This window comes from Penaeus monodon, chromosome 1 (assembly GCF_015228065.2).
Source record: "Penaeus monodon isolate SGIC_2016 chromosome 1, NSTDA_Pmon_1, whole genome shotgun sequence".
NCBI classification, from domain to species: Eukaryota; Metazoa; Arthropoda; class Malacostraca; order Decapoda; family Penaeidae; genus Penaeus; species Penaeus monodon.
The window spans coordinates 15,634,458-15,652,168 of record NC_051386.1 but is presented as its reverse complement, the minus strand read 5'-3'; the positions used below and the strand labels follow the sequence as shown (position 1 = coordinate 15,652,168).

The 17,711-nt window shown below is 39.8% G+C and overlaps 1 protein-coding gene across 3 annotated transcripts in view; it reads right to left on the bottom strand.

Annotated features, from left to right (window-relative positions):
* Positions 1–179: 179 nt before the first annotated feature.
* LOC119593954 (cAMP-specific 3',5'-cyclic phosphodiesterase-like) overlaps positions 180–17,711 on the bottom strand; it is a 101,563-nt gene continuing 84,031 nt past the window's right edge. For all 3 annotated transcript variants that reach the window (XM_037943158.1, XM_037943080.1, XM_037943007.1), the window contains 6 exons: positions 6,972–7,285; positions 4,611–4,709; positions 4,182–4,346; positions 3,503–3,880; positions 2,973–3,155; positions 180–2,644 (listed from right to left, as the gene is read on the bottom strand). In XM_037943158.1, coding sequence (XP_037799086.1) covers positions 2,330–2,644; positions 2,973–3,155; positions 3,503–3,880; positions 4,182–4,346; positions 4,611–4,709; positions 6,972–7,285 — 1,454 coding nt within the window. In that variant the 3' untranslated portion in view covers positions 180–2,329. The remainder of the gene's footprint in view (positions 2,645–2,972; positions 3,156–3,502; positions 3,881–4,181; positions 4,347–4,610; positions 4,710–6,971; positions 7,286–17,711) is intronic.

Genomic DNA, 17,711 nt, shown 5'->3' with positions numbered 1-17,711 from the left:
GTGTGTGTGTGTGTGTGTGTGTGTGTGTGTGTGTGTGTGTGTGTGTGTATGTGTATGTGTGTTTGTTTGTTTGTTTTCCTTATGTTTGTGCATGTCATTCTATATAACTTGGGCTTTGTCACAAAGGACTGAGTAACATAGCTTGAGCGAAAGACAAGATGAAGAAATAGAAACATAGATTCATGATTTTTTTTTCTTTCATAATAAAAATAAGATATATTCATACAGGATTTCTGAGGATTATTCACATACAAGGAAGTACAATACAAAGAGTATCGACATAGTCCAGACAGATGTTCTGCAATTATGAATGATATTCACCTAGACCTGAGGCATAAACCAATGTTAGTAGAACAGTATATACTGTATACATACATATATATGGAAAATAATGATGATAGTATATACCCATCTATCTTATACACAGGGTAATGTTTACATATATGTATCTCTTCATTTGATATAAATACTTTTAATTAAATAATGCACACATAATATATATTACAACAATAAATATTCTCAAGAAGAAAAGGAATATTCTGTATAGAGACAGTAAATTTAACTACAGTAAAGTTAACAAAGAATCCTTTCTACTCTGAAAATCCAAAATTATTCTTAAACCTAAAATTTTCACATTCCTGTGCATTCTTTAAACCTAGAGTCTTTTCCTCAGGTCTGGCAAGAGGAACATCTGCAAAACTAAACATTCCTCCATATCCTCTTTCTCCTCCTCCTCCTCCGTCTACTCTCATTTATTATTTTTTTTTCCTCCGCACTGTTCTCTATGGAGGACAGAGGCTCAATATACCACTTGATTAAGCCAGGACTAGGCAACACATATGCTAGAGGCATAATCAGAAGCCATGGTTTGAGTTTGTGATGGAATGATCCAAAATGAAGACAGTCCATCCTCCCCTCATCCTGTTATAGTTATTTACCTTCTTTTGGTGAATGAATTTTATGCTGGTAGCCAGGGAGGAAAAAAGCATGGTGGGTATATGCTTATGGTGCTTGGGGGGGGGGGGGCCTCTCTCAAACCATGAGTAATGATGTTAGCCATAAACCTGACATGAAGCAGCTGATGGAGTACAACATGATGCATACTATGCTCTCAATACTCTGCTGTTATCACATGAGAAAATTCTACATTTCTACCTATTTCAAAATGTTTTTTTTGTTTTTTGTTTAAACCCATATTTTTTTATTTTTTCAAGTTTGCCCAACATCTATGACAGTGTCAAAATAAGCCATCTAAAAAGAGTAAAACCTGAAATGTAAACACTGCAAAATAAACACTAGTCATGAGCCCTGCATGAAAATTGGCACAGTCAGTGACTACAAAGTGATCCTGTAACGGCTGAGGAAGAAGCAGCGAAGTGATCACGTCGGCGCTTCTTCCGAGCCTCCCTCACTGTCTGTAATAGCTGACTTTGTCACGTAAAATTCTCTTTGCCTGAAAGGATCCACTGCCCTTGCCACCATGTCAACACTTGGGCTTTGTACCACATGGCAGCAACAATGCCTTCTTTGGTGGCCACACAGAGCACCACCACAAACCTGAAGCAATAAATTATCTTTGGCTTCTTTGATAGCTGATCTGCTGTGAAAGATAAAAAGAGCAAGGAACCCTATCAGGCATCTGTTATAATGAAAGAGCTAGTAATGCCTTACACTCTCAAAATCATGACATAAGCACCATGGAGACATTATGTGCCCATTCTCCATCCCTCTATCTGATATGTACCACACACAAGCCACAGTCCTCACTTAACATAAAATGTCCCAAACTTGTGCTCACTAATTTGTGATAAACATGTCACTTCCTTAGGGTCCATATTCAAAAGGAACAATTTGGCACTGTTCACTGTTGTGACCACCTACAACTCTACAACTGCTACAAGAAAATAATGATCTCACTAGGCAAGGATGGGTCAGCTGAGGAGGCTGGGCGAACGGCACAGTCTTGAGGAGCTCAGACAAACCCATGCGATCAACCCTGAACCTGCAGGGCACGCTATGGACACATGGCAAAACGTACATTCGGCTCACCGGGCGTTATCCACAAGAAACACCCAAGTGTTTGCACAACATACTCTTCACAAGATTGGGGCTCTGGCTCTGGGAGCATGCCAGATAGTCAGAGTGTCCAACTGGCTATGAAAGAAATCTCAAAAGATGAGGTACAAAGGTAAAAGTTGAAGACGAGGCCACTAACATGGAGGGGGACGATACTTAACACGGTTCCCGCCTCCCATGGGGTTGGTCACTTGAGGTGCAGCCACCTCATCACTTTGCGCTTAAGTTTGGTACAGTAAGAGGCCACCAGTGGTCACATTGTGGGGTCCTCCCCCTGAGCGTCTTCCGGTGGCGCTCTTTTTCCACTGCCTTCATCATCAAGCGTAAACTGGATCTGGATTCTCTCGGCTGCAGCACACAATTCCTCCTCAGGGCCATCCTCTGAGTCATCCCCCTGGCCCTCTTCTTCCTTGAGGTCATTTGATGAAGAGGATGGCGAGATGGGGATCATGCGCTGGTACCAGTCACGATTCTCCTCCAGAGTGTCAAGGATGTCCTGTGCGTCTGGGTGGACCAAGTCAGCCCAGGTTTCCCATAGTGGGTGCACAATGTAGTCAATGAAGCCAACCTGTAATATTGGGAGTGGGATTATTTATGAGTGGAAAGTTGAGTGGGAAAACCCAATGGCAAAAAGCATTTGATTATTAAATGAGTGAGCTCCAAGAGGAATTCCATTACATTTCAGGAAAGATGTTTTCTTCTTAAGGATATCCATTACTGTGATGCAAAATTACAGTATTATCAATTATTGTGATAGCAGAAATAATAAAAATTATCAATTATTGTGATAGCAGAAATAATAAAAATATTAATAAATAATGTTTCTAGTATCAAAATATACCTTAGTTAAGCAGTAATAAAATGAGAAAAATACAAAAAGTAGACCTTCCTCTTACCTGAGACTTCTCAATGGTGGCTGAATGTCTATCACACATGGGAGATATATCCATACCCTGTTCCCTTTCACGGTCACCTTGTTGGAAGAACTCCTCCATGATTGAGGAAACCCAATGTCGGTAGAGTTCCAAGGGCTTTGTAGGATTACTGAGGTCTGCACAGTGCACCATATTTTGAAGCACCTGAGGAAATGACAAAGCAGTTAGCGATGGTTGTTAATGTTCAGCTGTCTAAAAAGGAATAATATTCTCATGAATGACAATATAAATTCCTGATTTTATTAAGACCTTTTCTTGTGAGGCATGCAATGTTCTCTTTCTCAACATTGAATTTTACTTCTAAATATTACAGACTTTCAGTACCTTTGTGTATAATAGGCTTATTAAATTAATGTAACATAAGAACAAAGAATTAAGGGTAATGACATATTTTCATTACACTCTTTTATGTGTTACATTTATAGAAGATACTTGTATTTACACCAGTATTTTTTCATCTGATTCTTTGAGAAAATGAGACAACTATTTACCTGTATCCTATCTGTATAATTATCCAAAAGGAGAACACCTGAACCTGCAACCTTCTTGGTTTCAACCATTGTCTTGAGATCAGCCAGGAGGCTCATGTGCTTGCTCATGTCTGTGGCAAGAACCATGTCTATCACCATCTTGCGGAGAGTCTGTCTCTGCTTTTTGCCGAGGTTGGCAAAGATATCACAATCCTCATTCTGCAGCAATTTGAAGGCCACAGCCAAATGATGGTTCTCAAGCACAGATTCATCGTTATACATGAGGGCGAGCTCCGAGGAGGAGTTGATCAGGTACTGGTTTGTGAGGCCTGGGTGGTCCACATCGTGGATGGCGGCTGCGAAGATGGCAGCCAGGATCTCTAGGCTTGTGAAGACAGACTGCAAGAGTTGGGAGTACAGGTTAATATTCACAGAGAAAGTAAATTATGACAAGTATTCCTTTTTGCATGTGCAAAAAAAGACTTAAAATTAAACAAATTTTATCAAAATTAACTGGTCATTCTTAGAAAGGAAATATGTATATAGTCATTATATACTTTATCAAATTAAACTGTCAATTTAGTATATTTCTAATTATTTAAAACAGATTTCAGTTATCATTCAGTTGCCCTAGAAGGCAGTTAGAAGTCAAATTGCCCCTTGCTTGACTAAGTCGCTGGATATCATTTGTATAATGTACCTCAAGGGCAGGTGAGTTGAGAAGAACGTGGGTGGATTGAGTGACATCAGCTGCGTGCAAGGAATTGTGGTATGGAACGTCCTTCAAATAGTGGTCTTCAAGGGTCATCATAAATGTTATGAAAGTCTTGGGCGGAATTTTGAATGTCTTTAGCAAATCACGTTCCTGTAGGGAAGAGAGAGAGAAAAATGGCAGTTGATTATATTGATTTATTTTCATTTGGATGTTTTATGTGGTAGTAGTAGAGGAAAGGCATAAAGAAAAACTTAATAAAGGCAAAAAAGAGAATCAGGAAGAAAAGGAAGAAGCCAAAAAATATGCATAATTCACAAAAATCACATAGGCCATGTAGGTATTATAAAATTTATGACACCCATATAAGTCTCAATAAAATATAAGTTATAACAACCAGTAACCAATAACACTTACCATGAAAATAGTATATGTGATGGTAGTTAAAGGTTTTCTATTTGATAATTCAGCTATCCTGTAGATATCAATGCCCCATTTGTCTATATCTTCTAGAATCTGAAAAGAGAAAAGATTTATGTAGTTTAATCTTGATAATAAGCATTTTCTTCTCTTAATAACAATGGCAGTGTTTTTGGTTTGTATGATCATATATGTATATGGTGTATTAATATGTATGAATATATCTGTCTATAAATAATGTTTGTATGCATTTGTTGTCACTTATGCATAAGAAATACAAATAATTTGTATAATCCAGTACACATATATTCTGTGTGTGTGTGTGTGTGTGTGTGTGTGTGTGTGTGTGTGTGTGTGTGTGTGTGTGTGTGTGTGTGTGTGTGTGTGTGTGTGTGTGTGTGTGTGTGGATGTGGATGTGGATGTGGATGTGGATGTGTGGATGTGGGTGTAGAGTTGTGGGTGAGAGTAAGGTTGGTGTGGGTGGATGGGTGTGGGTGTAGGTGTAGGTGGGTTGGTTTGGGTGGATGGGTGTAGATACTTAATAATTTTTAAGACCTCATTTTTCTAATAATGACAAGTTTACATTAAAACTATGAAGTAAGCAATAAAAAAATACTCTTTAATATTTAATGAAATCTTTTATATACATGGCAATCTCAGTCATAAGAGAAATTTATGAAGAGAAACTATAGAGTTACCGTTGATTATATAAATACCTAAAGAAAGATAGCTCAACTATTTAGGACTACATTAGTATTACATCACAAATACTTTTTTTTTAAATTATATTTACAAATACTTTTTTCTACCAAGGTGTGACTACATGTATGTACTGTTCCATTTAACTTATAGGAGAAAAAGTTTTTTTCAGCTAGTTATAAGTTGAAAGAAAATAATGGATTTATGCTGTATTGGCATGATATATGTACTACAACAGTGCAAATAGCCAAGAAGAACTGTATCATCCAAAACTGTCTGTAAACAGTTACAAATCTAGGGTGCATTGAGCAGTATGTCATGCTTGAGTCTCATAAACATGTTACTGTTTAGTGATGGCACGTGCATGTGTCTTCTGTATGTTTAGATGTGACTCTTAATGATTCCCTTTAATTCTAAGTCCAAGTTGTAGTAAGTCTCCTGATTCGGACAAAAGAAAAAGAAAAAGAGATCAGTTGACTCTGAACCAAGTTTCTGAATGAATCTGAAGTCTAGATATGTCTCTGGGACTGCAATGGTGATGTCATCTTTGTCATGTAGTGTTGGTGTGTTGCAAGCATGTATGTATATAAGGCTGTGCATAGACTGGAGGCTACAGGAAATTATTGTATGAACTGTCTAGGAGGTGCTGTTTCTGGGTTATAAAGGAAACAAAAATGGAAATTAACAGAAACTTGACATATTCTGATGAAGTTTTATGAATGTAAATCCTAAATAACCTAGAAAGTGTAGCAGCATGAAACGTGTAACAGTAGAAAGAAGAAGTCTATGGAGGTGAGAAGCTTGCAGTTGTAAAAGAGCCATGAATCTACAGGGAAAATATAACTTGTATGAGAAATTAAAAAGAAATGAAAAGGAAGTAATGTGACAGTGAACATGAGTTTAAGAGTGTAGTGAGGAAATGCAAGGAACCAAGTTAAAGGGAAAGGAAGCTATTGATGAGAGCAAGTGAGGGTTTAAGGTTGCATGAAGATGAAGGAGCTATGGGTGGTGTTCAGGTAACCAAATTACCTCCTCACTTATATCCTCCAGCTGCCCAGAACACAAACACATAAGAAGTAAGTAAGAGATAATGCATGTCTTGAGAACATCGGTATGCACACAAAGAAGGTCCCTCTATTACAGTATTTTTTATTAACAGAACATGAAACATGTTATTCAATGTAATATTCGACATGTAAACTAACACAAAAACACTGGTTGGAAATATAGGGCAGTATGTTAGCCTGTTGACACAGAAAGTATATCTTCAAACCACTTACCTTTTATCCAGATTGTACACGAATCAGATATATGATACAAGGACTTTGTGGCTAAGATGCCTAATCAATGTGCATCCCATTATTAAGCATGACCTTGAAGAATACTAAAGAATATACTTTTAATTCAACATTAACAAGATCAGAATTATAAAATGAAGTTGTGGCTTAAAGATTGGGATACAAATACATTCCATACATATTATTTGCCGATTCTCTCGGGGATCAATTATGATAATACCTCATGACTCTTACATATATACCAACCTTTGCAATAACGCATCCCATCAAGGATGTTCTAGCTTCCCTTTACCAAATACTTCACGTTTATAAACACACACTGACAAGGCCAATTAACAAAAAGGACAAAGCGCCTCTCACCTTGCCCAGTTCCTCCTCCTGGCGGGTGTCGACGCCGTACTTGGGCAGCCTCTCGCCCGAGAAGGAGTTGGCATGTAGGAGCGGCTTCTTGACGCCCTGTATCTGTGACATCGACACATCCTTGATACCAGTGGTGGCAACAACGCTACTGATATCTGAGGTGGTTGTGGTCGTGGTGGAAGGCAAGGCGGCTACCACTGAAGCCTCTGGGACAACTGCCGACGAAGGACCGCTCGACAGGTTGCGCTCCTTCCTCTTGGGTCGCTCGCCGTCGTCCACCCTTAGGCTCGGGATGTCGAGCTCCTGTTGTTGGTCTGAGGAGTAGAAGGGGTGGGATTAATAAGGGGGAAAGAAAGGACGTGTGGGGAAGGACAACAACGAAGTGGAAGAAAATGGAAATGGAAGAATGGATTAAATGACTGATGCGAGAGAATTCGTATGAAATGAACCGAACACGATGAAAATGGAATGGAGAAAATAAAAGCATGTGGATGAATGTTCGGACACTGATTTTTGTCACACAGACACAATTAGAAAGAACCTGTCAAAGAAAAGAAAAGACGAAAGCAGAAGGAAAATAAAGGGGGGGGGGGACCTTAACGTCCTGCATAAAGACGAGTCAACACCTTAATTTCGAAAGATTATAGTGAGAATGAAGAGAAAGAGAGAGAGAGATATGCAAGTGCCACCACAGGCTATTAACTACTAAATACTCGGTCCTCTTCACCGGTTGCCGGTTCAAGTCCTCAACTTCCATTAATCTTTCCTTCCCGTAATATAATGTGGAAGCCTTGAATTTATAAAATAATTTTCATATTGATTAATGATGAAAAATTATGGTAAGCATAATAATAGCCACTTCATTTAGTTGCTGCTTTCATATGATTGTCTTCATCTTAATCCTTTTTTTTTATTTTTCTTTTCTACTCTTTAAGGGCCACGCAAGAGGTGTGGCAGAATTGAGACGTCAGTATGGAAATTCCCACAGGAAACTACACATTCACGAGTAGAGAAGGTCTGTTCTGTTGAGATGGGACATACATGTTCGGGTAACAGGAAAATAGGACATGCAGACATTTCTTTCATTTGGGGAGGGAGATGCTCTCTAAAAATGCTCATTGAGTGAGATGGGAGATGTTATGTTTACCTAAGTGGGAAAAGATAAATCACCCTCCTCGATAAAATGGGAGTCTTTATTCATCCGTTTCTATATGTATGTATATATTTATATAGTTTTTTTTTTTATTTCGATATTGTTGAAGTTCAGATTGTAAATGTGTGCAGAGGTATATTTCGCCCCGCTCAGCGCAACTCAATGACGTCACGTGAGGTTGCCATGCCATTGGGCAGAGCTCTCATGACGTCATTCCTTCCTCGTTTATAGATTGGCGGACCAACTTACGTCATCCACTTCCAGGTTCCGGATTGGCTGGGGAGGTAGGTGTGTGTATGTATGTGTTGGAACCAAGTCAATAATGACACAAACATGTTCATCTTTTTCGAAAGGCATTTCTCTTCGACCACATATTCATTCTCAAATATATCACTGCCTGAACAATTAACATATTTTTAAAAATGGAAATTACTATTGGTATCTCCTCTTACATGGAGAGAAAAGGAAGGAAAACTAGTGAAGGTCAGGATAGCAGACGGGAGCTCGGCACACCCATCTATGACGTCATATGTAGCACAGGAAAATGGGGTGGGGGTGGGGGGAGAAGGGGTATATAGAAAGCGATGACGTTCTGCGAAATGAACTAATATTGACGGAGTAACACAATAATCGGAAACTAATAATGCCTTGTAATGGAAGTGCCGTCATGACAAAGAGAATGAAAGAACATGTTACGGTTGTGAAGAAACTGATCACACACACACACACACACACACACACACACACACACACACACACACACACACACACACACACACACACACACACACACACACACACACACCATCCTGCCTAAAAGCTGTCAACTTGAACGTGTGATGATCGTAAACGGTACGTCGATGGTAGGAAATGGTTTCTGAATCAGTGATAAACACGTAATATATTTGCCTCTTCAGTGGAGAGTCAGGTGTCGAAAATCTGTTTAGTTATTTGTCCTTTCTATTGAAGGGAAATGGCCTCAAAAAGTGTTTGAAGAAAGGGCATCCACTTTTTTTCTTTCTCTTTCCTATTTACTATTGGATCCGAGAGACTCTCCTTGGTTCCTAGGTTTTATCCCTTTCCTCACTTATGACGTAAATTATGGTGTGGATGTCTCAGCCGCGCAGACCAACTCTCCGAATTCACATCTATGCATGTAAATCATAAACCCAGAGAGAGAGAGAGAGAGAGAGAGAGAGAGAGAGAGAGAGAGAGAGAGAGAGAGAGAGAGAGAGAGAGAGAGAGAGAGAGAGAGAGAGAGAGAGCTAGCTAGCTTCGGCGTAGAATCAATTCCACGACGATTAAAGTCCTCAAGTACAGGAACCGCAACAACTTCAACCGAACTTCACACAGGTCGACCAGCAATCAACAGACCACGCTGCTTTGTCCTACAACGACCATTTCAACGAAGCTTTTATTTTTTATTTCTTATTTATTTTATTTTATTTTATTTTTTATTTATTATTATTATTATTTTTTTTTTTGGGAGGGGGGGTCATCAGGTCCGAGACCCTCTGCGGAATCGGGGATGTAGCGCAGTCATATGGAAGGGCGGGTTTCGGTGCAGGCGCCATAGATGAAGAGAGACTTGGACGAGGGCCAGACAAGGGCGCCTCGTGGGGTGACTGAGGACGCTAGCACACCACCCAAATACAATAAGAAAGGTTGCCATAAACTCTGTTAAAAAAACATACAAGGGGTAAAAAGGCCGGCCGTGGAAGATGTATCGGTTTGCGGGTTATATGGCAAGGTCGTCCCAAGAATATAAGAATTGGCTTCGAGAACCATAGAAGACTGTGAAGCGTTGTTGTGAACTCTGCCAAAACAACAACAAGCGATCTGCGTGGTACATACATACACTTACGAAATGCGGTAAACTCGACAAGATTTTTTTTCATTTGCCTTGAGAAGTGTTAAGATTGTAGAGCGAGGTTTCTCCTCTCTATCAGAAACATGAGCATTCAAACATCTAAGAGATATTTCATGTTCAGTGACCTGCACTTTGGATTAAAATAGTTATCCTGAGTACTCCAGAGGGCTTTCCTCTGTCACCCGTAATAGTTGTGATGAAATATTTGATTTATTAGAAACGAATGATAATAACAATAGTATAGTAGTAGTAGCAGCAGTAATAATGGCAGTAGTAGTAGTAGTACTAGTAATAGTAGTAGTGATGATGGTAATTATGGTAAAATAAAATGACGATGGGGCAGAAAAAGGGAAAAACGAAGAAGAGAGGCAACAGAGGACGAACCAAATACCATCGGCGGCTTGGACCATGTAAACAAACGAATACCCGGAAAGCACGTGCGCCGGGCGGTCACCTCCACACTTGGAGAGAGAGAAGAAAGAAAGAGATAGCTTGAGTGAGAGAGAGAGAGAGAAAGAGAAAAAGAGAGAGAGAGAGAGAGAGAGAGAGAGAGAGAGAGAGAAGAGAGAGAGAGAGAGAGAGAGAGAGAGAGAGAGAGAGAGACAGACGGGATGGATGGGGGGGGAGGTGAGTGCCGGTTGGCTTTGGCAAGCGTTATCTGGAGGAGTGCAACTGCCTTTGGATTAAGTAGGTTGGATCCTCATCTGGCGCTCTCTCTCTCTTTCACCTTTTTTCCTACTCCCTTCAAATTTCCTTCCGTCTTTCCCTCCCTTACTCTTCTTCCCTACTTTCGAGCATGTCTTCCTCCCTTTCTCCCTCTACCCTACGTCCACCAACTGCTTGTCCCTTTAACCCACAAACGACTAGAATGATGTAACGTTATTCATATCTTACATCTTTCGGAACACCCCATGGCATCCGTTAAGTTTTCTTTATCTTTTTTTTTTTCCGTTACACCATTTCCATGTATAATGTTAATCCCACATTTTTTTCCCAGTCTATCGTCTTGTCTCTTTTCCACTCGAGTTTGGACTTATTCCTTATGTTCTTCCCCTTTGACATATCCTTCAAGTATTCACTTGTTATTGTTTTTATTTACATTTCCATTCGTTTCCTCGAATCATGCCCTACATCTATTTGTCTCTTTCCCTCTCCTTCTCCCTTCTCCCTCTCCCTCGCCCTCTACCCCTTCCTCCGCCTCTCTCTACCCCCCTTCCCCTCCCCTCTCTCTCTCCTTCTCTCCTCCCCCCCCTACCTCCCTCCCTCGCCGCAGAAATCTCGACTTGACCTGATCTGAACCTATTTCAGGTTTGTCCTTCAGAGAGAAAAAAAATAAGTCACTCTGGCTGGCCTCTCTCCTTGTGAAAGCGACCTTTACGACTTTTTAGAAAGGAAACTGAGAGAAAAATTGGAAGGGGAGAAATAGAAGAATGGACGAAGAGTACTTAGGACGGGAGAAAGAGGGAATGGATGTGGGGGGGGGGGGGGCTGTCAATGGTAGGAAAGGTCTATGCAAACCTGCAGAAATGATTGGGTGTAGTGATTTTGATGATAATGGTGATTATTAAGCGAAATGGTGTAAAATGTTTTATATATATAATATTATATATATATATATATATATATATATATATATATATATATATATATATTGGTGTTTCTGTTTATAATCCACCGAGTTTCGATTTATAAAGATCCTTAGACCAGGATATTATTGTTATTGTTGTTAATAATAATAATAATAATAATAATAATAATAATAATAATAATAATAATAATATTATTATTATTATTATTACTACTATTACTATTACTATTATTATGCAAAGGCTATGTTTCACTCTCAAAAATCTACACCCTTGTTTACATACTCTTGAGGTGTTTGAAGGGTATGACGTCATACCGCATGTACGTGTATCAGGATGGACGAGGAGGATGAAAAGAACGAGAAGGAGAGACGAAGGGAAAGGAGAGATACGGAGGAAAAGGAGAGGGAGGGAAGGTTGGAAAAGGAGGAAAGGTAGGAGGGGAAAAGGAGGAAAGGTAGGAGGGGAAAAGATGAAATATATGGGAGGTAGTCAAGAAAAAAAGAGGGGGAAGGGTAAGATTGGTTAGAGGAAAGGAGACGGAGGATTGAAAAAAAGAGAGAGAGAGAAAAAAAATAAAATGAAGGAAGGGGGAATTGGAGTACGGGGTGGAGGGTGGGTGGGAGGGAGACAATACACAAATCTTGACTTTCCATCGCTTGTTGATTGCCACCTTAAGTGTTTGCCTTTCCCTCGCCCACTGCCAAGATTGCCCCAGGAGACTAGGAAGTTGAGGAGGGGGAGGGAGGGCGTGTGTGGGGTAGGAGAATGGGGGGGGGGACAGACGGGAGAGCAACTCGATTCACTCCCTTCCCCCCCCACACCCCCTCTGTCCCTCCCCCCTGTCCTCGTAATGATCTTCGCAACATCAGTTCTAATTTAGAGCGGAAATGTTTTACTTTGGAGGGGGAAAAAAAAAATCGAGAGTTCGAACTTCTAATCTAACATTTTATTGAACAGTAAGTATTAATGTCCTTTGATATTTCGCATTGTGGCGTTCGTTATCTGGAAATCAATGAAGATAAAGATCCAAAATGCCAATCCATTTTAATGATAATGCAAAATAAATACAAAATAATTTTCACATTATTCCTCTCCTCATTACGCTTTTCATCCAGATTAACGTAATCACCATTATACATTTTTCTCTCTATTTTTCAGCACGATCTTCTAAGAAAAGGTTAAGTGAAAAAATAATTTGTTTATTATCCTTGACGTGTTCTTGGACTAAATACCTGCACAAGCCACACTTTTTAACTGTTTTGGACAAGAAGTTCCGGCGATAGTAAAGGTTTAGCCAAGGTCCTGGTCATTTTTTCCATTCTTAAATTTGTATTTATCCTCTAAGATGGTTACATATTCAAAAACTCTGTGAAATTTACCTTTGTCCTCTTAAGATGGACACATATTCATTCATAAACTTAAAAATCTCTACCAGGCCATTCTTCCCATTCATAAAATTACTAACATCTTCCAGTAGGACATAATTTCATTCATAAACTAGCTGATAACCTCTAATATGGAATAATGTCATTCATAAAGTCGCTGATATCCGCAGTTGAACAAAGCCATTATCATGGGAAATATTCAGAATGACTTTACTTTCGTGTAGTAGGCGATACGCGTGTAAGAGATAAATACTAGGCATTTTACGTTAATTCTTGAAGAAATGCTTATGATTGTTTTCATTCAAGAGAACCAATATCCTTTTTTTATCGACGGCATTCTTGGCATTGCTGAGATAACAGGACAATAGAAAGACGACAAAAGAGACACAAATGCAAGGAAGAAGGGCATAGACAAGGAAAAGGAGTACGGGGTAGAGTAGAAGAAAAAACGGAAAAATAAAATAAAATAAATACCCTACACACCATCCACTACTCACGATCAATGACTTCACCTTCACCTTCATCTTCACCTTCACCATCGTCATCCAAACTAGTAATAATGAGACACTTAAGGACACCTTCTTTTCTCCTCTTCTCGTTCTCTCCTTTCTTGCCGTTCTGACGCTCCAAAAGCTCCGCCTCGACTTCATTGTAAAGGTGAAGGAAATGTGACAAAAAAATGAGGAGATATGACATTGAATTGACATGACACGTGGATGAATGAAAGTGTTAATGGCTATATAAGCATAAGGATTATTAGGCAACTGAATTGGTTAATAGTAATAAAAAAAAACATTGTATACATTGATGAATAAAATATACATTCATAGCCAAAAGTATATATATAAATAAATGAATACCGATCGCAGGTTAATAAATAAACAAAAGTTAGAACAACATCGACGGATAAATAAACAAATAAATATACATAAATAAGATCAAGGCCTCGAAACCGTGCCAGTAGTATCACCGTTTAGTATATAACGGTACGTACCCTACTTCGTACCTTTCGAACTGATGAATCGATCAAAGTGTGATGTATTGGAGAAAGCTAGACGTGATAGCGAACAGTTGCCGTGTGTTTCTTTCTTTCTTTTGATTTATTATTTTTTTTTTATTTATTTATTTATTTATTATATATTTTTTTGGTGCGTATTCTTTCACACTTCCTTTTTCTTTCATTCTCCTTGTCTTCTTTTTTTCTTTTTTGTGTCTGTCGCAACGCCATATTTAGAACAAATAAATAACTAATAGTAAAGAAGAATCGAAGGTACATAACAAAAAATTTCATGGCAAAAAAACAAACAAAAAAAAACGGGAGATATTATCGATCTTCTATTTTAGCATCTCTTCCGTCACTCTCCTTCTTCCCCCCCTCCTCACCCTCTCCCCTCCTCACCCTCCCCTCCACCCTTCTATCCCCTTCCCCATCCCTTTCCCCAGCCTCCATACCTTACCCCAACCCCCATCCCTATCCCCACCCCCTCCGTGGATGCATCGAGGTGAATTATTATCCCTTCTACGGGAGTTCGCGAAGGCCGTTACAGCCACTGGGAGAGCTCGAGCTAAGTGGGTCAGGGGCGCGAGACAAGTTGCTGTTGCTGTTGATTTTTTTGTTGCTATTGCTGTTGCTATTGCTACTAGTAGTGCTTTTGCTATTGCTACTGGTGGTGGTGGTGGTGTTGTTGTCCTTGTTGTAGCTGTTGTTGTTGCTACTGCTGTTGCTTTTGTTGCTCTGAGGGGGGGCAATGAGGTACGGACTGTGTGCGTGGGTGGGGGGTGGGGGATAAGGAGCGAGAAGAAGGAAGGGGAGTGGAGGGATAGGGGGTGAGAGGAGTAGACAGGTAGGGGTAAGAGGGGGCTAAAGTTGAGGGTGGGGGCTACTCCGCAAGGTTAAAGGGGTACAAGTACTCTTTGTACGTTTCGAGATCCGAGGCCGAAATTGGTGTATTTTGATCGCTTTTTTCGGTGGTGTGATTGATATACGGGTTTGTTTAGTCGGAAAGGAAGGGTTGTTAATAAATGAGCGATTTATGCCAATGTATATTTATCTATCTTTTATATATATATATATATATATATATATATATATATATATATATATATATATTCTGTATATATTACATAAATGTAACACACACACACACACACACACACGCGCGCGCGCGCGAGCAAATCCTTGTATGTATCATTAACATCGACTCTCAAGACGTCAGCAAATTAAAATGATGACAGCCGTTGATATATTGCTCAGACTTTGATCAAAAGCTTGCAAGCACAGAGAAGTCCTCCACCCTATATACGGCACTTAAACCTCAATATCGCTTGAAGAACTTGTAGATCAACAGCCTTGCAACGGTAGTCAAGATTGCCGGCTTGAAAATCATATCCTTGGCACATGCATAAAGAGCATCTATTCCTCTTGGTTATGTATTGTTCTGTATGCAAATGACTCTCCTTTTTCGAGTTTCCTATCGGCCAAGGCTTCGGGTATTTGTGTTTTATCGCTATTCTTTCTTCTTTCTTGTTCTTGTTCTTGTTCTCCTTTATTTATTTTCTTTTTTTTCGGTCATCACCATGCAAAGGGTGGGGGTACTACCAGTCCATTCTTGCCACACATTTTATCATGAAAGTAAACATTTTCTTTCTTTCTCTCTCTTTCTCTCTCTCTCTCTCTCTCTCTCTCTCTCTCTCTCTCTCTCTCTCTCTCTCTCTCTCTCTCTCTCTCTCTGTGTGTGTGTGTGTGTGTGTGTGTGTGTGTGTGTGTGTGTGTGTGTGTGTGTGTGTGTGTGTGTGTGTGTGTGTGTGTGTGTGTGTGTTTGTGTGAGAGAGAGAGAAGCATATACTGCATCCGTCCGAAAGTGACATTTTAATGCTCTTATAATCGTTTTCATCCTAGACAGCTTTGCGATGCTTAAAACCATGCAGTCATTCAGTTATTTTACTCCTGCAACCGTGTCACGTGTATCGGCCATGCGTTTCTCTCCACAGCATACTCGTAGGCGTCGGCAACATGGGAATAATGTTGTGTACATAGTAAAAGTGGAGATCTTTTAGACCGCATTTTATCACAGCGTTGGGATTATCGCTGACATATCTCGTATGCCATAAAGGATATGTGTTTTTCTTAAATCCCTGTTTTTATCCTGATGTGGTGGCTTAGAGCGTATTTCCATGGTTTCTACGCACCGAAAATTATGACAGCATTAAGATTATTATTGAAGTATACCGTCTTATGCCATGCAAACGATGTGGTATGTGTGAACTTACAACATCCCCTGCCCCCTGAGAGAGAGAGAGAGAGAGAGAGATAGATAGATAGATAGAGAGATAGACAGATAGATAGATAGATAGAGAAAGAGAGAGAGAGGGGGGGAGACAGAGACAGAGACAGACACGGGGTAACTACTATTTCAACCTGACTAGTTTCTATCTACTGCGTAATTTTATTTTTTTCTCTCGCTTTTTTCTGGCCCAAGAGCAGGTGACAGCCCCGGGCAGAAGTAGTGCCAACTTACTGGTGCCACCTCGGTTGCCTTCACACTCCTTAGAAACTATTACCATATTACTAATTGTCACTGCGCTCAGAATATATTATATAAACGTGTGTGTGTGTTATCTCAAATTCGAAAGTAACCGCTTGCATGTAGACAGACGGATAAATAGATAGGTCTATAGATAGACAGATTGGCAAATAGATACATGTATGTGCACCTACAAGATTGTATGCATGTACCTTACTGTTCAAGGCCAGAGACTACTGTTGCATGCTTTGGCGAATGCACCGGATCTTAATAAACTAATATTCCTTTGCCTAATGCTGACATCACACGCAACCGAACCAAGAACTGGGAAACCAAAATAATAACAACAATAAATCTACTTTATCTATCTGACACGCATTCCTCCCTTTTCTCCTTCAGTACAAGTTAGATTAAGGAACAGAATGGAGTAAAAAGAAAAAAAGAATAGGTAGGACACGTAGGGAAGAGGACAGAGAAGTGGGGGAAATGAACCAGAGTCGTCCAATACATTCACAGATGACGTAGAAGAGGAACAGGTAGTGGGGAGATGAGTATGAAAGTGTTTTATTGATGTGCCGCCTAATATGGAGCCGTTATTGTATACGCGAGACATATATTAGGGTGAAAATAATATTCTCCGTGATGATCTGTCTTCGCCTATAATTAGGGATGGTGATATAAGCATACGCGCTGATATATATATAGGTGTATGCGCGCAGTGACAAAGACACAACAATATATAATATAATAATAATAATAATAATAATTATAATAATAATAATAAATGCAGATATACACAGGCAGAAGAACGTACACAGACTAACGTAACACATATGCAAAACTCGCATCTCTAACGTAACACCAACATCTGATACCTTTCCTGTGGTGATACAAGTATTCCCAGCCATCCCCCCTCTCCTCCTCTCCCTATCCCCGTCCCTACCTCTCCTCCTCTTCCTATCCCCCTCAATTTCTTCTTCCTACCCCCCCTACCTCTCCTCTTCTTCCACTCCCCCCCCCCCTCGCCTCCCACATCATCTCGGAACCATCATTTTTTCGCCGATTCGGGCTATTTATAGTTCGTCGTCGCCTCTCTGAAGAAATCAAAACGCAAATAAATTGTTCTCATTTTTGAGTTTGGGTTATGATACCCGCAAGGTGTGGAGGCTGGAAGGAAATTACAGCTGAAAACGTGAGTATTTGCTTATGGATAAGGCAT